The following is a 20,251-nucleotide window of genomic DNA, read 5'->3' on the forward strand; positions in this document are numbered from 1 at the left end:
TAAGGTGGATTCACAAAGAAGTAATTCTAGAACACTTTAGTATTTATATTGGGAGATTATATGGATTTATTTATAACAGTGTGGCAACATCGAAACGCAGCTGTTATGACGAAAAGCCAACTCAGCTAATGTGAAGAAATTTTTTATACACAAAAAAAGTTTTGCACACAAACCAAACTACAATTAAGGCCGCGGATTAGTCTAATTGAATTGTAAACAGTGCAGAAATAGAAAACAATGCAAAATGCGGCCAACAAACGCAAATGCCCCTATCAAGACGCTGTGGAGTGACTTGCCCCTCTACTTGGCCATCGCCTTAACACTTTCCCTTTCAAGTCTTCCAACGACGTGGGCTTTGTCCGACAAAAGACTGTGCGCTGACGAAAAATGTGAACGTAAGTAAAGTATGCGCAGAGAGAAAAACTTTATCTAAAATTGATAAATGCTAAAATCAGTGTAACTCATTGAACCCTGACCCATTTTCTAGTTTATATTTCATCAATTGTTGTACTTTTATATTCCTCGAACGCGAACAGAGATCATCTCATTAGGTAGTGCTAAGATCACTTATGCATCTGGAGGGAATGGAATGCTGTCATTCAAGACTCATTCACCGGTTCGCATCATGTCCAAAAGTGCCGGCAGCGAGCCTGAGCTGTGGGGCGTTGAGATCAATGGACGTCGAGGTTATGCCAACAAGAACTACATCATGGAGAACAAAATACTGATCAAAGATGGGGACCTCAAACATGAAGTGCCTGTGGTTTGGCCACCCAAACCACCAGCAGCAGCAGAAGCAACGCCCGTCGCTCCAGTGGCAACGCCCGTCCCTCCAGTGGCAACGCCTGTCGCTCCAGTGGCAACGCTCGTCGCTCCAGCAGGAACACCCGTCGCTCCAGAAGCAGTTTCCATTCCCAGTAAGGCTCAGGCAGAGCAGGAACCACAGCAGAAGCTGGAAGAAGGGCATCCGGTGCAGTCAGTGCTCAATGCTTCCGAAACAAGTGAAGATATAGCAACAACAACCACTTCACCACTGGACACGCTCAAGCTGTCCATTCTGACGGAGCAGGAGCAGAGCACCAGCGGCAGCAATGAAGTGCCTTCACCCATAACCCCTGTGCAGCCCAACTTACTGCTGGTTGATGGTACGGAACTGCCGCTTGAGGCTGTGCCCGGCCTAACGGAACGAAACCAGAATGCTTCCCAAGCGGATGAAGTCAAAACGGCAACCCAGAGCAACAATGCTGAGTTGGCAGAGGATCTCACGACAAGCGACGACGAATTCGACTACGAAGACGACGAAGAGAGTTTGAACGACGACGAAGACAACGACAACGAGGCGACGCTGGACAGCAAAGTCAACGACAATCAAGACAACTCGAAAGTACAGAGCAAAGCAACTGCTGAGGCAACAACAACTGCAACGAAAGCAAGTCCAGCTGCAATTGAAGCGAGCGCTGAGCTAGCAAAGGGAGTCAATGAAGCTGATAAGCATCCACAAGGTGACCAAGCTCAGCCAGGAATTGCTGCCAAGTCAATCGAGGCTCCGCTGCTTGTAGAAACGCGCAACGTGAGCGCACTACCCGAACAGGCGCAGCTGCAGGAAGAGGCACGAGCTAAAGCAGCTGAAGGGTTGGGACAGAAAGAAAAAGATCTAGAAATTCAGTCTGCCTCAGAAGCCAGTAAAATTGATAATAACAATGTGAATTTACAAATCATTGAACCAAACACTCAGGAAAAAGTCACCGCTGATGCCTTACCCAGCCAAACAGAACCTGTAACTAAAGCAACAACTGAGCAGACGATTGAAATAGTGGAGCAATTGGAAGATGCAGCAAAAGTAAATAGCAGCGACATCTTGCTGGGAGGAGAAATCAAAGCGGAACAGCTGCGAGAGCCACAACCAGATGCTAAATCAGCTCAGGCAAGTGGGAAAGAAGATGTTAAAGTGGATGTCAAGGCAGCAACTGCACCAAAGGTGGAAGATGTCATTGAGCCCAATGAAGCAGCTCAGCAGCAAGGAAAAATCGATGCAGAAGGAGCACAGCTAAAGGCACAAGAGATTGTGACTCCTGCAGTGCCACAAGCAGCAGTCGATGAGGTCAGCTCAACGGCCAGCTCTAATGAGCAGCCAGCAGTAGCGCCCATTTTGCCATCATTATTCAACCAGCAGCATTTAAATAACCCAAACGAATACTACAAGCAGCTGCAGCAACAGCAACAACAACAGCCTCAGCAACAACAACCACCACAGGAACAGCAGCAGCAACAACCACAGCAGCAACCGCCACAGCAACAGCAGAAAGAGGTAGAAGAGCAACAGGAAAGCAAACAAAACGAACAGGAAAAGCTACAGAAAGAGCAGCAGCAACAACTGCAGAAGGAGGAGCAACTGCGGCAGCAGAAACAGGAGGAAGAGGAGTATGAAAAATTGAGACAAAAGGAGGAGGAAGAACGACAAAGGGAGGAAGCACAACGACAACAGAAGTTAAAAGAGCAGCAGGAGGAGCAGGAGAAGCTGCGACTGCAGGTGGAGGAACAGCGAAAGGAACAGTTGCGAAAACAAGAACAACAGCGCCAACAGTTGCAGCAGGAGCGAGAACAGCAACAGCGAGAACTGCAGGAGGAGCTGAAACGTCAGCGCGAGAAGCAAAAGCAACAGCAACGGCAACAGGAGCACGTACAGCACACCACGCCATCTGCAAGCGCATTCGATAATCCCTATGATGCTGTGTATCAGGCGGAGCCAACTGCAGCGCCAGCAGTTGCAACTGGTTCGGTGGAGCCAATGGGCCTGCCGGCAGTGCCCGCCGAGACGCCCAAAGAAGAGGCTGCACCCGGAGTGGGGCTATTTGGCACCATTATGAATACTGTCAACTCATTCATATCCAACGAACATCACAATGAACCCAAGACCGAGTCGCTAACGGGCAGCGATGAGCTGCATCGCTTGCTTTATCCAGATGCGCCAACTTCAAAGGGTAAGTCCCACAAGTACATGATAGATATTTTAGATAAACAATAATATTTTATAACAAAATTTGGAAGAAATAGCCGAAACATGTTTGGTTTTTTTTTTTTTTACAAGTTTCACTGAACCATTCCGGGTTTGACATTTAAAACACTTTTAAATCAGTCAACAACTCAACAAATAAAGAAACTTGAAAATTTATATTAATTTGTATACAATATTTCATATATTATATTTTTGGCTCAATATAAATATATATAGAATAAATACAGTTCAGCAATGTTCTTGTCTATGCAAGATTTTAATATAACCCAAGGTTCGCACCAAAGTAATTTCTATATAACTATATAAATTATAATAATTATCAAATTAATTTATTAATATTTTTATAGAATTTATATTCGAATATATTACTGTATACTTTATTAAAACTCTACATTAAATTTACAATTCATTTATAATTTAATTGTAATTTCTAATCTATATTCCTATAGAAGATTCCTTATCTGAGGGCTATTGCACGCGTCCTTCGGACTCCAACTGCCATGCCTCCGTTAGCCTGGACAACTTTGTGGAGGTGTTGGCCGCGAAAGTGCTGGACCACAGCCTGTTGTTGCTTTGCGTGGTCATCGCGGCTGCCTCGTCGCTGTTCTTCCTGTTCACCTACTATTGTTTCTGCAACAGCAGCCAGGAGGGCGCGCTGCTGTCCAAGCTGAATCATCTGGAGCGCAGTTTGTTGGCGGCACACAAGGAGAACCTCATCATAAAGCACGATCTGATGACGACGCGCACCAAACTGTCCAGCATTGAGGATAACTCCTTTGGATCAAATGATATGGTGGCGGCTTTGAAGAAACAACTCGAAGCGGAACTCTATGAGAAGGCGCAACTGCAGGAGCAGGTTAGCTCCCTGGAGAAGGTAAGTCTCTCAAAATATAATTCTATATAAATAATAATATATCAATATGCCTAACTAGGATTTGGATAATGCAGCCGAAGCTGGCTTGGAGTTGAATAAAATGCTGTCCGAGGTTTTGAATAGCCAGAATGGCGATGAGGCTTTCATGAACACCGTCGATGAGCTGCAGCGACAGCTTAACGATCAAGAAAGTGAGTTAACATCAGTTTCATTTAACATCGACTAAATCATTTGCCACATTTGTTCCCCACAGAGATCATCATTGACATCAATGCCAGCTTGGCTGAGAAGAGTCGCGAGAACAGCGAATTGCAATATTCGTATACGGAATCCACGACACGCTTGAACAGCGAAATGAAGTCGCTGCAGCAGGATAACTACGAGCTGGAAATGGAGAAGTCCAAGCTGCAGACACGGCTTGAGGAAATCCAGGTGGAATCCCAACTGGAGCTGGCCAAGGCTCTGGAGGCGCGTAACTTTGAGATGCAGCGGCTGCAGAAACAGATAATGGAACTGAATGCCAAATACGATAAGGAGCATAGTGAACTGCAGACTAGCCTGGCCAAAATCGAGGCGCTGGAAGAGTGCTTGAAGTCGATCAAGAAGGATGGCAACGCCAATGTCAAGGAGCTAATATCAACGGCCAAATTGCGTGGCGAACTCAATGCGCTGCAGCAGAAGTTCAAAGCGCTACAGACCAAATTGGAGCAGGAGATGGAGAACAAGGCGCGGCTCGAGAGCCAGCTGGAGGCATCCAGCGCAGACGTGGAGCAGCTCAAACAGGACTTCAATCAGTCCGAACGCGACAAGCTGGAGGCGCAAACACGCCTCGAAGTGCTCTCTGGCTACTTCCGGGAGAAGGAAACGCAACTGCAAAAGTGGGTGCCATTTAAGATCACTTAGTGGAGCTTAAGCTAGGCAAAGTATTGCTTGGAAAAACTTTAGTTTTTGTTTAGATATGAGTTATCTTTGTGTACTTAATGCTCTTAAATGACCACGGCATATGGATCAACTAGAGATCTATTGTTCATACTATCCTAAGACTTTAAATTTTTGCCTAAACTTTTGTATTCAACCTCAAAATAATCGTAACTTTTGCCTTTGCAGAGAGCTCAGTTTGCAGGAGTCCAAGTGGTTGCAGCACCAGGGCGAAAATGCCAGCACTGTGGAGACGCTAACGCTGATGAAGAACGAAATTCAGCTGTTGAAGTAAGTGAAAGTCAGTTGATATACAAACATTTATGCGTATCTATAACAACAACAATTGCCAGATCTCAAAACGATGAGCTGCGGGCCGAGATTGAGGCGCAGATTGCCTCCCACAAGGCGCAGATGGGCACGCTGGAGAATCGTGCACACGAATCGTGGCTGGCGGCGCGTCAGGCCGATCGGCGGCGGGAGGAGGCGCAGGCTGAAGCCGCCGGCTATCGGCGTCAGATGACAGCCATGGCCAGCGGAGTGGGCGATGTGGCGGCGGATGTATTGGCCACCAATGGTGGACTGGGCGCGCCGGAGCAGGCAAACGCTCCATCGCCGGTGCCATTGCCGCTGCCCTTGCCGGGCTCGCCGGGGCTGCTCAACATGCCCAACCCACTGCCATTCCTGCCGGCGCCCTTCTCGCCGTTCATGGGGCTGCCGCCATTCTTGCCACCACCAGTGGTTGCTGGCGGTGCACGCCCGCCTCCGCTCGGCCGCATGCGCTCGCCGCCGCCGACGTCGTCGTCCCGGGATCGCTATTCGCCGCAACGCGACGACCGAGACGACTACAGCGATGATGATGACTACTACGACGATGATGATGACGAGCGCGGCACGGATCGCCACAGGCGACACAGCGGCAGCTGGGGCCGCCCACGCCGCGACTCGTACAGGCAGTCGCCGCGCACGTATCGCTCGCTGTCGCCATCGGACAGCCGCTACAATTACAATGAGACGGAAACAGACTTCAGTCCGCCGCCCAGCCCAACTCCCCCGCGCAAGAACAGCTCACGCACCGTCAGCGAAGTTTGAAGCATCAAAGGCGGCACCGAGTACTTCACGAGTAGTGGACAAACGCATCCTAACCTATAATGTGCGAGTAGTTGCAGAAACTCAAAACTAGTGCAAATCTATGTATATTTATTATTGATCATCGGATTAACTACGACTTAGGGGGACTCACACACTTATACACAAACACAAACACACACACACTCACACGATTCCCACATTTCGAGAGAGACATTATCAAATCTAACATCAAATCAATGGCTCAATGAGAAAAATGATATCAAATTCAAAACTATAAAAAATAAACCAAACATTAAAAACACCAAAAATAAACAATTTTTAAATTTTAAATTAGTAAATTTAGCACTAAAGCCAGAACTTATTAAAAATATTATTAATATTTTATTGCCCACGTACGAGCTTTACAAATTTGTTTTCGGTCTGGCACAGCTAATGCCATAAATATATATTTCCAATTAAGTGCAAAACTTTTCTGTAAACTAGTAACTTTTTAGGCAAAGTGGAGAAATCTTAAGATTTATGAGAGTCGCAATTGAAAACTTCATGAAGCATATGTGAAAATACATATGTGTATAGCTTATTCTTTGACTCAATGAAATTAAGTTAGCTCCAAAGCTGATTAAAGATCTTTGAAAACTCTTCAAAGATCCATAAAACAAAATTTTTTGTTTTTTTTTTTTTTGCAGAACTTTTACCAATTTTGGATACTTCATTTTTGCTAATTCAAAAGAATATTTTTAGGGGATGAAACTGCAAAATTGAACTTTCCATAAATTATTTTTTTTCTCTAATTCCTATTTAATTATCCTTAAAAAAAAACTTTGACACTTTCAATAGAGGATTAAAGTATGATTCAACATCAATCCAAATTAGGACAATTTATTTATAATATGATTATGCGATAAGATTGACATTGCCCAGCAGAATCAAAGATTTCAACTTGTAAAGTCCACTTGTAAAGCTAACTTAGTCCATTTATATGGTTGATTGGCCAAGATCTAATCGATTTGCAGCTTACGAAATGAGCCGACTGCACCGAACGTGGAGCTTTTTTTCTGTGGGCGGTTGTCCAACTCGCGCAACTTCTCATCGCAGCCAAAGTGCTGGGAATCCAGAAAATATTGTGCATATGCAGAGAGCATTGACTCCATGCTGTGGCTGATGTCCGCCATAACGCCATGGGTGCCGCCATATTCCACGGGCAAATAATCGGGCGAAACTAATTTGAAAATGGCATCTGGCTGGGAACTCACAGAAATCTAATCAAATAAAATAAATATATATATTGGGATATATATATAGGGAGAGTATAGAAGAGATTAGCTCACTCGGCTCTTGATCTTGGCGGGAAAGAAGGACTTGAGCGTATTGAAGCCAGCCTCAAACGCTGGCGGCACATTGATGAAGTGGATGGCCTTCTGCCGTGTGGGCATCGCCTCATCGGCATAGGTCGAGAACTTGCGCAGCAGCTCCGGCTGCAGGGCGAACAGGTGTGTGCCCGTGATGCCCTTCATGTCCATGATTTCGACATAGCCCGAAATTGTGGCATTCTCATCCTCAAACATCATTATCTCACCGAACATGGAGCCAACGCGAATAATGTCCTGAAACTTGTATTTGCTCGTGTCGTAGCTGCCAGCGCGTATGATGGTCACACAAGGACCTGCGTCCTCCTCATGCTGGGGAACACGCAGCAGGATGCTAAGGATCATGTTGATAATATGTATAGATATATATGTACACTGATATAGATATTGATGCATGCCCACCCCGAGCGCACAATGTCCAAGGTCAATGGATCTGTGGCCAAGCGTCGCTCATTAAACACCTCCGGTATGGAGGCCTGCAGCGTATAGAAGCGATCGTATTTGAGCTTGGCACGTTCCAGGCTGAATTTGGTGCCGCGCAGAAAGGCCAGCAGGAACTGATGCTCTGTGCAGCCGCGCAAATGCGGCTGCTTCAGCACCCAATCTCTCAGCGTCTCCACATCGTCGATGACCCGCTGCGGCACCTCGTTCAGCTCCTCCACTGCAATCGTCTGCAGCGCCGGCTTCAGAGGGCGTATACGCACTGTGTTCATGGCTGGCGGAGCAATCGAAGTAAAGAAATGGTTAATGACATTTTATTGTTAAGCATGCATGCCTGATAAGTACAGAGATTATAGAATCGATTATGGCAATAATAATCATTGTATGTATATTGCGTTTGTTTGTTTTAACATTTTTAACATTATCACGCACACGGCATGTCAGCCCTCACATTATAACTTTTTAATCTATATTTTTATCTATACTTTTATTTTTGCACATAAATATTTATACATCATTGTTTTTATTCCAGCTATATTTTACAAATTCACTTTTTAATTAGATTTGATTTATATCATACAAAAATATTTGTTGGTCATCTACACGTTTTATATTTTCTGCTTTCATTCAAATCGTTGAAGTCGCCCAAAGTTTCCCATTTTTCATTTCAACTTAATTTAAATCCAATAAGTCAATATATGCACAGTGGTACGAATAGTGGTATTATTGTTCAAATTACAATATATTGAATTTATTACACATTAATTACGAAACGAACTTGGCCCAAATTAATAAAGGCATTCTTTCAAAATGTATTTATTTAAATAATAATAATAATAAATAATAATAATAGAATAAATTGTATGAAATATTTTTAAAATTATTGTTGATTTAACACATTATAAAGGAATAATTTAAGCTTTTAAATGAATTCTTTTAATCTAATGCTCAACTGAAGTTTTAAAAAATAGTATAAATAATTTTCAAAGAGAAATAACTAAAACTTTTTACAAATTTTATCAAATGTTTTGTCAAATTTCAACTTATGATTGAATGATTTTTATTTAATTGGGCAGAGGTAATTTTTTTTATCACAAAACGCTTTAGTTACGATTTTAATTTATTTGTTTTTTTTTTTTCCGGCTACACGCGTGTTTACCGTTTGGAAATGCAGCACCGACTGATACAAAAAGAAAATCAGCAAACGACCAAATCAACGAACTTCGAAATGTTTACTTTTGTTGATCAGAAGCCGATTTAGCGATACACGAAGTCTTTTTGTTTCCCATTGCAAGTGGAGTCTTGAGGGTATATTGGCTTTGCTCAAGTGTATGTAACAGGCAAATGTGGGTGTGGTTGCCACCAAAAGGAATTTAGCATTACTAGTCCAGTTGATCTACCTAGCTTTGTTTCAGATGTCTGTTTTTCTTTTTGTCTCTCTATGCTTATTCGTCCGTCTGTCTATCTATCATGATTTAGCATATTCATATTAAAGCTAGTCCAACTAAAGCTAATCCAATTAGATTAAATCAAAGCTAATCCAATAAAGCTCTTTCAAGTTATCGATAACTTCGGCCCGTTAAATGTTGAAGCGCTTCAACAATAAGCACTCCAATTTTTACCTGAGTTTTTTGGAAGAAGAAGCACAGCAACAGCACACAAGTAAAGCTAAAGACATACGTGGCCTAACGCAAGTGGGTATGTGTGTGTGTAATCTGTGTATGTATGTGTGCATGTGTGTCAGGCAAATACTTAATACGCTCGTCACGGGGCTTAGGGTAGCCGTTAGTCAGTCAATTGTTTTTATTATATTAATAGCAAACGCTCAACGGGGTAGGAAGCAACGATTTACTTGCAATGTTGAGTGCCAGGCGCCGTTAGTCACATATAATTTGCAGTGGGTGGCTTTTCGACAATTGATTGTCTTAATTGGCTTTGGATTTAGCCACACACACATATATGTATACACACATGCACACTTGCATTTTTTAAGTGCATACACCTGCGCCCTTCCTTTAGCTATATTTTGATTTGTGCCAATTTTATTGAATACTCGACATCATATTTAATTATTTAAATGTTACCGGGGACTAATTTGTTCAATTCGTTTCTTTATGACTTAACAATTAAATGAATGCTGATAATAGATAGAGGTTATTTGAGTGCATTTACTGTATTATGTAGTATTTGTTTTTTTTTTTTATTTACTTATTTTTTGTTTTTAATTGCGGAAGTCAGCCTTTGATGAAAATTTAATGTTTGAATGACATAAATAATTAATTAATAATTTTATATGTGGTTGAAGTCACTTTAATGTAAAATCGTTCTTAGTCTTGTATACCTATTTATGTACTTAAGCATTAATGATATATAAACATTGTGTCTTGCAAAATTATATGAGTTTTGTTATATAAAACTTACAATTAAATATTTTAAATTTACAATTTTTAAGCCATTCATTGAGAAAAATCATCTCTATTATTTATACATACATTAAAACTTCAACTAACTGCATAAAAAATTTTACAAATCTTTTGTCGCCTTGAAATTTTAATTTGGAACTTCGCCAAAAATAAAAAATAAAAAACGACAATTTTAAAAGAATCTTACAAAAATACTCCAATTAGTATAAAAAATACTTTTTGTTTGATAGTATTTTCTATGTCGATAACTATATTCGATATCTCGATTTTTGTGCTAATTGGCATAGTGACACAGTGACAGGTAGCAGAAAATTTAGAAATTTCTAATAGTATATATTCTAGAAACAAATACTAATGTTAAGTTCAATCATTCAAAACCATGCAGGTCGCAACAATGTCCAACGTTGGAGACACCGAAAATCCCTTTGCAGCTCTACTGCAGCAGGGTACCGAGGCCAATAGCGTTTCCAAGCAGCTGATCGAATCAATTTTACTCTTTACACTGAGCAAAGATGTGGACACCAGTCGAAATAAGGCGCTCCTTTGTCTGGCCGATGTCGTCGTGGCGGACAATAGCAGCGAGGACACGCTTTGCGTTGATCTGCTTGCACACGCCCTATTCGAACGTTTAATGCTGGACGACACGACGAAATATCTGCTACCAGCTGAACAGGTAAATCAAAGCCAACAGGAACAAGCGCTGGAGAAACGAGCGATGATCTATCTGCACGGTGCGTTCGCCAGATGGGAGCAACTACAGCGCACTTGCAGTATACAGGACAAAAAGCATGGCAGTCAAATACTTGACCTAATTTTAAACAATGCAAGCACCTGCATGCGCCAGCCAGATCTGTTTGCCCCCCAATCCTTTTCCAGCCAGTGGCTGGAGCTATTCGAACAGGCGGACGAGCATGATGTTAGTACGCAGGAATTTCTGGTACGTGTTGTGGGTAAGGTGCTAGAAGAAGTTGAACCTCTGGAAGCCCTAGGAGCTCTCAAGGCCATATTCTATCCCATGCTGAGTGAACTGCAGAAACAATTAGCCAAGGAAAATTTGATTACAATACGAAAGAATATATTCTGGATATTTGGTTTCTTTGTGCGCGAAAAACGCGCCAGCGTGCTCGGCGAATTGCTCATTGACTTCACAACACCCAATCCAAAGGCTAAAGGTAAATCTTCAGAGATTTCAGTGTATATTTTGCAAAATATTTATATTCATTCGTTTTAGGTGGGGAATATATGGATACGTTGTTCGGCCAATTGCTGTGCATATCAATTATGCCCAAGACACAAACGGCACCCTATGAATTCTTTCGCGATATATCACTGATCTCGCAACAATCCGATCCCACCCTCTGGCAGCTGTTGGCGCATCATCAGCAGGCCATGTTCACGCTCATCAAACAACTGCTCGTTCAATCCTCAACAACCAAGAAGAAGACACTGCAATGGATTGCAAATTGTCTGGATGCAAATGTGGCGCGCGGCCATCTCTGGAGCACCATAAACTTGAACCTGGAGCAGACCGTACATAGCACAGCCAGCGATGCATTTATGACCAGCCTCAGCGCTGTGCTGATGCGTCTGTGTGCGCCACTCTGCTCACCTGCGCTAAAGGTACTTATATATAACCACTTCTAGCATCTATTAATATGCATGAAATCATTTTGCAGGTGCTCTTAGTAGACCCGACTTATTGCGCTGTTTCGGACATAATGGATCGCCTGACAAAGGGCGTCAACATGCTGAAGGCCTATGAGGAAACCTGCCTGCTGCCCATGGAAGAGGGCGAGAAACGTTTGACAGCTGAAAAGTATAATTTTATCACCGAAATCTTCTATATGACGCACAAGGCCTTCGAATTGGGTAATCGAGCGTGCATTGAACGGTTGACTCGCATGATGCGCGAACTGCAGAACACTCAGACCGCTTACCAGGATGTGGCAGCCAGTGATCCCAACAATGATTTGACTAAGAATCTGTTTCGCATGCTGCAGGATCAGATGCAACAGGTGCTCTGCATACGCAATGGCTTGGCCGAGCCGGAAAATGACACGGCAATACTCAAGTTTTTTGAGGCGTCGGCCATTTGGCTGACTGAGATTGCAATGCTGCCTCGGGAATGCTTCGAGGCAGCGCTGGACAAAAAGGACTTTGCACCGCAATTGATGCGCAATCTGGAACTGTTGTCGGAGACGCCACCGTTTGTTGCACCGTATATGAAGTCAGTGCCGGAGAATATCATTGACAATATTGCGGCATATTTGAATTTCTGTCGCAGCTTTCCCGGCGATCAGTTCATACAGCTACACACCAGCTCGCACGATGCATTCTTCAAGATGATTCTGCTATTTATGGGCAGTTCGGAGCTGGTTAAGAATCCGCATTTGCGCGCCAAACTGGCAGATGCCTTGGAATTTCTCCTGCCCTCACAGATGTCCGGTAGCAATCGCAAGGTGTTCAACACGCACGTCTTCGATAGCCATCCGGATCGCCTGCAGGTGGTGCGCAGTCTGCTCAATGTGTTTGTCAGCATTGAAATGACCGGGCAGTCGGTGCAATTCGAACAGAAGTTCAACTATCGTCGCCCCATGTACGCCATCATGGAGTTCCTGTGGACCAAGGAGGAGCACGTCGAGTGCTTCAGACAACTGGCCAGGGACGCCGAGAGCAGCATGGAGGCCATTGAGCCGCCGCTCTTCTTGCGCTTCATCAACCTGCTTATCAACGATGCTATTTTCTTGCTGGACGAGTCGCTCTCCAATCTGGAGCAGATCAAGCAGCTGCAGCAGGCTCAGGACAATGGCGAGTGGAACAATCTGTCGCAAAGCGAACGACAACAGCAGACCACCAACTTGCACCATCTGGGCATGCTGGCACGTTTCGACAACATTCTCGGCCGTGACACCATCAATCTGCTGAAGTTGCTGACGAGCGAGATCAAAAGCATCTTCTGCCATAACAGCATGGTGGATCGCATTGCGGCCATGCTGAACTATTTTCTCTTGCATTTGGTGGGGCCACAGCGCGAGCGGTTCAAGGTTAAAGACAAAAAGGAGTTCGAGTTCGACCCGGCACAAATGGTGCTGGAAATAGCGCACATTTATATAAATCTAAGCACTGACAACAGCTTCTGCCTTGCCGTTTCGCAGGATGGCCGCTCCTACAGCGATCAACTCTTCGGCTATGCCGAAAACATCTTGATACGCATCGGCGGGGGTCAGCTAATCGGCGACATGGCCGAATTCGCGGCCAAAGTGCAGAAAATGGGCAACGATTACAAGGAGGAGCAGGAACTGCTGGCCGATGCGCCCGAAGAGTATCTGGATCCGATTATATCGACGCTCATGACCGATCCGGTGGTGTTGCCCAGTTCCAATGTGACCGTTGATCGGTCCACAATTGCTCGCCATCTGCTGAGCGATCAGACCGATCCATTCAATCGCGAACCCCTCACCATGGACAAGGTCAAGTCGAATGTGGCGCTCAAGCAAGAGATTGAGCAATGGATCGAGGATAAACGCAATGCGGCGCGTGTCAAGAGTTGAACGATCCAACTGGGCCAGGGCAAACGCGCTTAACCAAAGAATTAGCTCGTTTTTGAGGGGTAACCGGATAAGGCTTTAGTTTAATGTAGTTTTCTCTCCTTACAATTCCAGTTTATGTACAAGCCACAGCTATGTATGATCCGTACATAAACATAATTTCCAATCCAATTTGCAATTTACAACAAATTCTTCAATTTTATGGGTGAGCTGGTATTCTCAAGTTTTGTGTATATTCAAGCAATGCGAGTGCGTCTTTGAATTAATAAATAATTACAAAAAATTATACAAATATAAATAATTGTAAATATTTTATGTCAGCGTTCAGAGGAAACGCAATTTATAAATAAATAAATAATTCTTTGTGTGTGCCGTTGCATTTGACAAAATATTTATTGATTTTGGTAATCTGATAGAAAATGTATGATTTTCACAAAATCTATGTATATATACAAAATGACTATATATATAAATATATGATAACAGAAACTTCAGGTTGTCCGCTCTGACAAATTTTCTATACATAGATTACTCAAAGCATGGACATGTATATATGGTTATATTCCAGATTTCAATATTCAGTGCACTTCTTACATATCTATATAAAAATTATATTCTAAATATATTTCTCATACGATTTATACATGTACATATTATAAAATATGTTAGATATAAATGTTTTTCTTACATGTTCTCTTTGTACTGCTATATTGTCGACTACATCCTAAACTTAACTTTATTAATACTTATCTTATTCACTGCATAAAACATTATTTACAATCTTGATCTATGTATAGTGTGTGATTATTGACATTATATCTCAGGCTCCTCGACTACATCATGGCTTATGTGCTCAAACTGTTCGGTGACCAATTGATGGGCCAGACAATCGCCGCATAAATTCAGATAGCAATAGCAACTGTTGCAATGCCAACGCTTGCGCGTCACAGCCGACTCCGCGCATTCGGCGCACTTGGGTGCCAATGGATCTGGACTGTAGCCATCCTCTGTTTGCAGCTTTTCGTCTCTTATGGCTGTTAGTATTTTCAATTGCAGCAACTTTTGACGACGCGTCTCCGTTTCAAGCGTATCTGGTTCCTGTTTTGGTTCAACTTTTATTTTTGATGGCGGTGGCGGTGGTGATGGCGCAACAGGCACAAGATCATCCAAAGTGTATTCATCTTCGGGCATTTGTATCTCTATATTCTGTGCCGGGAAGAAGGTTGAGCGGCGCACGCTGAACTTGGATCGAGATGGGCCGCCCGAGCGACGATATTTGGGTAAACGTCCAGGCACCGGCATGCCGGCATCATGCAGTTTCTGAAAGTATTTTTGCACCCGGCTGAACACCTGCTGAGGTGTACGATTTACGAGAGCTTTGGCGATCTTACTGAATCGCCGCATTTCTACCTCTTCGGGCGGATATTCAATGAGTAGTTGCTCCAGGCGGCGCTGCTCTTCATTTGTCCACAATCGAGTCTGGTTCTTATGGCCATTTTTATTATTCTTGTCCTCCCCAGTCGGTTGAGAGCTGACCGCAGGCGCCTCGATTTTAACATCTGGCTTTACCATTAATGTGGGCAACTCAGGTAGACGAATCGTGGTTAAATAATAGGGCGCTATTAAAGGCTCGTTGTTGCGCAATCTGTCCAGCAGAAGTTGGGGATTCTCCAGGTAGTTGTCGCGCGCCTTCTCCAGTTCCCCAATTTGCTGATGGATGCGGATCCGTTGCGCCTGAAGCGTGGCTATGGTACGTAAAAGGTTGCTGTAGCATTGATTGCCACGCAACGCCAGGTGCTCTGTTTCAAAGTGAAATACATCCTCGCTGTCGCCATTGTCATCGCCGTCGTTCTCACTGTCATTATTCTCCTCCTTTATGTTTTTTTCATTCACTTCATTTTGTTGATTGTTTTCGGTTTCCATTATAAGCGCGTTAAATTGAAGGGCACTAGAGATGAGCAAAGCTTAAAGTAAATGCAATCAGCTGATATTGGCGAAATTATCGATACTTTGCACTAGCGCCAATTTGCGTGGTTTTTAAATATACATTTTCTTGCATTTGTAATACCTTTATTATATTGCAAGTTATTAACTGATTTCTTTAATATTTATATAAGTATATAGTATACAATATATCTGTCTTTATCTGTATATCATTATCATCATAAATTATAACATGTTATCGGTTGTGAAGATCATTCTGATAAGCAACAGCTGTTCGCTGTGTTAAAGAAGAGGCACTGCACGTAACAAGTTGTTTATCCACAATGCTAATTCCACGATATTTTGCACGTCCTCTATTCCAATGCTCTTTCCTTGTAAGTCTTCATAATTCATGAATACAGCTAATATTAAAACAAATTCATTTTAGGGCAGATCTTTACGATTAATGTCTCAGCTGTCGCAGGATAAAGTGCGCATTGTGGAGGTGGGACCACGCGATGGTCTGCAAAACGAGCCGAAATTGCTGCCGGCTGCTATAAAAATTGAGCTTATAAATCGCCTGTCGGAAACGGGCCTACAAACAATCGAGGCCACCAGTTTTGTGAGTGCCAAGTGGGTGCCCCAGATGGGCGACAATTCGGAGGTCTTGCGTGGCATACGCCGTGCGCCAGGCATTAGTTATCCCGTGCTGACGCCTAATTTGAAAGGATTTGAGAGTGCTTTAGAGGCGGGCGCTGAGGAGGTAGCTGTATTTGGAGCCGCATCGGATGCATTTTCCCTGAAAAATGTCAACTGTACAGCGGCAGAGGCCATCGAGCGCTTCAAGCCCGTCCTGGAAGCTGCCAAGAAAAATAGCGTTCGGGTGCGCGGCTACGTTTCCACTGTGGTGGGTAAAAGCAATTGAAATATTTTAAAACAGTGGTCCAATATTAAATACCCTTATAGGTAGGCTGTCCCTACGAGGGCGTTGTGTCACCCCAGGCTGTGGTCAAGGTGGTGACTGCGCTGCATGAGATGGGCTGCTATGAAATCTCGCTAGGCGACACTATTGGCGTGGGAACACCAGGTAGCATGCGCAAGATGCTGGATGAGGTCACACGCGCCGTGCCGGCACAGCAACTGGCCGTGCACTGCCATGACACCTACGGCCAGGCGCTATCAAATATTCTGACTTCCTTGGAGTACGGCATACGCGTTGTGGATGCCTCTGTCTCTGGATTGGGCGGCTGTCCCTATGCACGCGGCGCGTCCGGCAATGCAGCTACGGAGGATGTCGTCTATATGCTGCACGGCATGGGTATAAATACGGGTGTCAATCTGGATAAGCTCATTGAAGTGGGCCGCTACATATGCCAAGAATTGGGCAGACCCTCTGAATCTAAGGTGAATCGTGCCTGGAAAGGGCCCCAGGGTAAAAAGTTATAAACTTCTTGCATACCCACACAGCAATCGATGGCATTTACTAGTTACTAATTGTTATTACGTGTGTGTTAAATCGTAATCTTTATTTGTTACAGAATTAAAAAACTAATTGCGATTCGCTTTATGCATTTGTTATGAATATAGAAACGTCTCCTCTTCTTACCATGTTCTCAACAAAAATAATTAAAATTTCTTAGCATCCTTCAGTGTGTACAAAGAGACGTCGCCGGAGGCCAGCGACAAATCTGCCAGACTCTGATTAACACGCCGAGGTATATACGATTTATTTTGATTGGTGGCGCAGCTCTTGCCAGGCGTCTTCATCTTGCCATCGTGACGCATCACTGTTGGATCAGAGGCTGAATCCAAATACTTTTGGATTTTCGCCACACTCGGCATCGGCAAAGGAGTACGTTCATCAACGACCTGCCGGGTGCACGGAAAATGTTTTGTTAGATGCATGGTAATAGTGTATATTCATATTAAGTTACAATTTCAAATAATTAATTTCAGAAGTCGTAGCCGTTATTCTCATTGAACTTTTATGCCAAGCTATGATTAATTCAAAGCTAACCTTAAGCCAAAGTCCAAATAGCTCATGGCTTTGATAAAGCCTCGGTTGGTTTGGTTTAATCGGCTATTTCTCTGCCCTGATCAGAGAGGCCTACTCCCTCATTATACAAATTGATATACTCTTCAAATGTTTACGGACTATAATAATATCTATGCCTATACATATCTATGCAAATAAACCGCATTCGACTTACCTGCTTCAAATCAGAGCAAATGTATGCCTTCTTGGGCAGAAATGGAGCACTTGGATTAAAGTATTCAGGATTAGCTTTAGCTTCCTTGCCTGCTAGGGCGGCTGCTTGGCCCCTCTTGAGCTGGCATATCAGTGAGTTTTCCTCCTCTGGCTGCGTGTCGCTCAGATTATTTGATTTTTCCCGGAATATGCTCATCAGTGGCGCAGTGGCGGATTTTTGTGTGTAAGCACGTATGGGACTGACGATATGCGCAAAATTATCTGTCTGATTCTTTGCGAGGCGACGCAAGTGAAAGGATAAGGGTTCATTGAAGAACTTGCCGGTTGGTGGATAGTTCATGTTGATTGCATGCCGCGACTTTCCAGTGGCAGGCAGCGACTTTTCGGGTAACACTGGCTCACATTTCCTTTGGGGCATTATAAATTTATGCGGTGACCTTGTTTTCTGATGCAAATGGATTATGTTTGGATCTGGTTGCTGCTCTGTTGACTCAGGAGGATTTTTGTTAGCTTCCATGTATTCTTGGGCTTTTTTCAACATGTATTCCATTTCCTCAATGGTGCCATTCAAACGCGTTGATTTGTTTTCCTTATCTTCCTCATCATCTAAATCAACTAAGGAGCATTCCTCCTGTTTAATGCATTCCCTGCTCGCCACGTTGCGCTCTCCATCCTGCTCTTCCTCATTCTCGCTGGACGAGGACAATTCAATGATGGTGCTATCTGCTGCATCAGTGAGTGCCATATCCATTAAAGTCTCCTGCATATCAGACAGCAGCTCTTCCTGCTCGACCTTAGATATGCCATGTGGCTTAGCCTTGGCTATGGCCGCATAAAACAAGTCATCAACGTTCAACGCTGCTGAATCAGTAACATCTCTCGAACTGCTCGCCAATGAATTATCTGCGGCCGTCTCGTAGCAGCTGGAGCCAGATGCAGAGCCTAGCTCCGTTCTCAGCGTCTTGGCGGTCAAAAAGCTGCTGTTGAGAGAGCAGGACTCATCTGATTGCAAGCCAGTCAGATCGGCCTCATTGGCCTCCAGTATGGTTGAAGGGCGCAACAGGCCGACCATTTTGACAGGCGATGTCTCTGTCTTTAACGGAAAATGTGATTCGGTGGCATTAAGCATAGAGTCATTATCCCAGAAACGTGATGGCGCCTCAACATCCTCCAACTGTGTGCACTCTGCACTCTTTAGTGGACTCTCGTTGCACAAGTCTGCCTGATCAGCTACATCCGCCAGCATGCGGCGCAAAGCCTCCGTTTCTATGTCATCAGCTGCAAAGCAAATTGATAAACAGACATTAAATGGCTACAACTAGAATTAAACAATGATTGTCTTAGCCAAAGAATATAGATAGAAATTTGCAAATCAGATTATTTACTAGATTCCTTATATATACTTTAAATACACTTACATTTATTTGAACGCGAGCTGCGCCTCTTGGCTGTAGCCAATACCTGTTCCTTATCATCGCTGTTCAAATATTGGAATAGTGTGCTGTCTGGGTCGGAGGCAGTCTTATCGCACATACGCTCGAGCGCATCGAAACTATCATCGGCCATTTGTTTGGATGTATTCTCCGCGAGTGGGAACTTATATTTCTGTCCACTCTCTGAATCCATTGATGAACTAGGTTTATTCTCGAGCTCTTGCTGCTGCTTCAGCTCCAGTTCAGCTTTGCGAGCCTGTATTAGAGCCGGAAAATCCAAGACAATACCCACACTAGGACGACGATCGAATGATTCTTCCTGTGGTTTCGGTGCAGCTGGTCGAGGCCTTCAAATTAAAATTAAATTCGATTGTTTGTTTTAAATTTCTTCTTTTCTGATACGATCAAACTATTTTGTACTGTTTTGTGCCTGCGACTAAATGCAAAGCTACTTTACTCAAAATATTCATCTGCAGCGCATTCTATGTTTATGCATGCTACGCTAATTTTTCATCCACTCTACAGTATATACATATGTTGACGTATTTACCGATCCGTGAGCAAATGTTTGAGCAACTTTTGACGCCATGCTGGATTGTCTTGAAATTTTTCCAGGCCTGACATTTCGACTGCGTCCTTTTTTGTTTATAGGAGGTTCATGTACATAAACACAAATAACAATGTATTACACAACAAACGCAAGTGGTTTATTTTAGAATGTCCAAACCCGCTAATTTGGAAATTTTGATATTTACTCACATAAATTGGGGGAACAAATCGTAATTGTAAAGGACAAAATAGCGCTCGCGCAGCTGCTTCTGTTCAAATGAGTCGATCATCGACGAGTAGATATCGACGCGCGCTAAATTGTCGGGTAATTTCAAAATCGATACTTTAGACATTTATTCTATAGGGCTGCAGAGATACGAACAAGTAATCAAAGAGTAGGCGAAAAACAATTTGATTTCTCTTTTATTTCAATTGAAAATTTTAATAATTATAACAAC

General features: G+C 43.4%; 7 protein-coding genes across 13 annotated transcripts in view; 4 read left to right on the top strand and 3 right to left on the bottom strand.

Moving 5' to 3' along the window:
* Positions 1-2,525, top strand: part of LOC115562955 (enoyl-CoA delta isomerase 1, mitochondrial) — a 103,661-nt gene extending 101,136 nt beyond the window's left edge. Inside the window, exon 4 of the mRNA XM_030385211.2 lies at positions 2,363-2,525. The gene's annotated coding sequence lies outside the window, so the exon portion shown is untranslated. The remainder of the gene's footprint in view (positions 1-2,362) is intronic.
* Positions 64-6,215, top strand: Tango1 (transport and golgi organization 1). Its single transcript, XM_089257514.1, has 7 exons — positions 64-395; positions 537-2,981; positions 3,466-3,890; positions 3,949-4,081; positions 4,144-4,768; positions 4,998-5,099; positions 5,162-6,215. The coding sequence occupies exons 1-7, from the start codon at positions 245-247 to the stop codon at positions 5,898-5,900; spliced, it is 4,620 nt and encodes a 1,539-aa protein (XP_089113640.1). The 5' UTR covers positions 64-244; the 3' UTR covers positions 5,901-6,215.
* Positions 6,216-6,747: 532 nt separating this feature from the next.
* On the bottom strand, positions 6,748-10,196 carry LOC115562990 (retinol-binding protein pinta). 2 transcript variants are annotated; one of them, XM_089257107.1, is made up of 4 exons: positions 10,130-10,196; positions 7,670-7,982; positions 7,229-7,601; positions 6,748-7,159 (listed from the first exon to the last, which is right to left on the bottom strand). In XM_089257107.1, exons 1-4 carry the CDS (start codon positions 10,179-10,181, stop codon positions 6,899-6,901), a joined length of 999 nt encoding a protein of 332 aa, XP_089113233.1. In that variant the 5' UTR covers positions 10,182-10,196; the 3' UTR covers positions 6,748-6,898. The 2 variants fall into 2 exon arrangements, with proteins under 2 accessions (XP_089113233.1, XP_030241126.1); XM_030385266.2 differs by lacking the exon at positions 10,130-10,196 and adding an exon at positions 8,868-9,022.
* Positions 10,197-10,306: 110 nt separating this feature from the next.
* Positions 10,307-14,070, top strand: Ube4A (Ubiquitination factor E4A). Of its 4 annotated transcripts, none has more exons than XM_018098394.3 (4): positions 10,307-10,432; positions 10,517-11,303; positions 11,363-11,751; positions 11,808-14,070. In XM_018098394.3, the coding sequence occupies exons 2-4, from the start codon at positions 10,526-10,528 to the stop codon at positions 13,680-13,682; spliced, it is 3,042 nt and encodes a 1,013-aa protein (XP_017953883.2). In that variant the 5' UTR covers positions 10,307-10,432; positions 10,517-10,525; the 3' UTR covers positions 13,683-14,070. The 4 variants fall into 4 exon arrangements, with proteins under 4 accessions (XP_017953883.2, XP_030241111.1, XP_089113235.1 ...); XM_030385251.2 differs by having other exon boundaries at positions 10,374-10,460; XM_089257109.1 differs by having other exon boundaries at positions 10,411-10,435.
* Atac1 (Ada2a-containing complex component 1) lies at positions 12,478-15,656 on the bottom strand. The gene has a single exon (XM_030385262.2). It carries the CDS (start codon positions 15,600-15,602, stop codon positions 14,493-14,495), a length of 1,110 nt encoding a protein of 369 aa, XP_030241122.1. The 5' UTR covers positions 15,603-15,656; the 3' UTR covers positions 12,478-14,492.
* A 218-nt stretch (positions 15,657-15,874) lies between these two features.
* On the top strand, positions 15,875-17,169 carry Hmgcl (hydroxymethylglutaryl-CoA lyase). The gene is made up of 3 exons (XM_030385265.2): positions 15,875-15,997; positions 16,051-16,509; positions 16,569-17,169. Exons 1-3 carry the CDS (start codon positions 15,947-15,949, stop codon positions 17,046-17,048), a joined length of 990 nt encoding a protein of 329 aa, XP_030241125.1. The 5' UTR covers positions 15,875-15,946; the 3' UTR covers positions 17,049-17,169.
* sip2 (septin interacting protein 2) lies at positions 17,108-20,161 on the bottom strand. Of its 3 annotated transcripts, XM_030385257.2 has the most exons (5): positions 20,004-20,021; positions 19,795-19,880; positions 19,230-19,591; positions 17,813-19,089; positions 17,108-17,471 (listed from the first exon to the last, which is right to left on the bottom strand). In XM_030385257.2, the coding sequence occupies exons 2-5, from the start codon at positions 19,866-19,868 to the stop codon at positions 17,229-17,231; spliced, it is 1,956 nt and encodes a 651-aa protein (XP_030241117.1). In that variant the 5' UTR covers positions 19,869-19,880; positions 20,004-20,021; the 3' UTR covers positions 17,108-17,228. The 3 variants fall into 3 exon arrangements, with proteins under 3 accessions (XP_030241117.1, XP_030241115.1, XP_030241116.1); XM_030385255.2 differs by lacking the exon at positions 19,795-19,880 and having other exon boundaries at positions 20,004-20,161; XM_030385256.2 differs by lacking the exon at positions 20,004-20,021 and having other exon boundaries at positions 19,795-19,953.
* Between the last annotated feature and the right edge of the window lie 90 nt (positions 20,162-20,251).

This window comes from Drosophila navojoa, chromosome 3, assembly GCF_054131105.1.
Source record: "Drosophila navojoa isolate 15081-1374.11 chromosome 3, UAZ_NAV_1.0, whole genome shotgun sequence".
Taxonomy (NCBI): domain Eukaryota; kingdom Metazoa; phylum Arthropoda; class Insecta; order Diptera; family Drosophilidae; genus Drosophila; species Drosophila navojoa.

Bases quoted from the DNA above. Each gene is read 5' to 3' on its own strand.
- Ube4A (XM_089257108.1), top strand. From the start codon at position 10,511: ATGCAGGTCGCAACAATGTCCAACGTTGGAGACACCGAAAATCCCTTT. The intron at 11,304-11,362 runs GTAAATCTTCAG...CATTCGTTTTAG, and splicing joins ACCCAATCCAAAGGCTAAAG to GTGGGGAATATATGGATACG. The intron at 11,752-11,807 runs GTACTTATATAT...ATCATTTTGCAG, and splicing joins TCTGCTCACCTGCGCTAAAG to GTGCTCTTAGTAGACCCGAC.
- Hmgcl (XM_030385265.2), top strand. From the start codon at position 15,947: ATGCTAATTCCACGATATTTTGCACGTCCTCTATTCCAATGCTCTTTC. The intron at 15,998-16,050 runs GTAAGTCTTCAT...AATTCATTTTAG, and splicing joins TATTCCAATGCTCTTTCCTT to GGCAGATCTTTACGATTAAT. The intron at 16,510-16,568 runs GTGGGTAAAAGC...ATACCCTTATAG, and splicing joins GCGGCTACGTTTCCACTGTG to GTAGGCTGTCCCTACGAGGG.
- LOC115562990 (XM_089257107.1), bottom strand. From the start codon at position 10,181: ATGATTTTTCTCAATGAATGGCTTAAAAATTGTAAATTTAAAATATTT. The intron at 7,983-10,129 runs GTAAGTTTTATA...TTGCTCCGCCAG, and splicing joins TAAATTTAAAATATTTAATT to CCATGAACACAGTGCGTATA. The intron at 7,602-7,669 runs GTGGGCATGCAT...CATGATCCTTAG, and splicing joins TTGGACATTGTGCGCTCGGG to CATCCTGCTGCGTGTTCCCC.
- sip2 (XM_030385255.2), bottom strand. From the start codon at position 20,146: ATGTCTAAAGTATCGATTTTGAAATTACCCGACAATTTAGCGCGCGTC. The intron at 19,090-19,229 runs GTAAGTGTATTT...TTTGCTTTGCAG, and splicing joins CAGCTCGCGTTCAAATAAAT to CTGATGACATAGAAACGGAG. The intron at 17,472-17,812 runs GTAAGTCGAATG...TGCACCCGGCAG, and splicing joins TTTGCTCTGATTTGAAGCAG to GTCGTTGATGAACGTACTCC.
- Atac1 (XM_030385262.2), bottom strand. From the start codon at position 15,602: ATGGAAACCGAAAACAATCAACAAAATGAAGTGAATGAAAAAAACATA.
- Tango1 (XM_089257514.1), top strand. From the start codon at position 245: ATGCGGCCAACAAACGCAAATGCCCCTATCAAGACGCTGTGGAGTGAC. The intron at 396-536 runs GTAAGTAAAGTA...GAACGCGAACAG, and splicing joins CGCTGACGAAAAATGTGAAC to AGATCATCTCATTAGGTAGT. The intron at 5,100-5,161 runs GTAAGTGAAAGT...AACAATTGCCAG, and splicing joins AACGAAATTCAGCTGTTGAA to ATCTCAAAACGATGAGCTGC.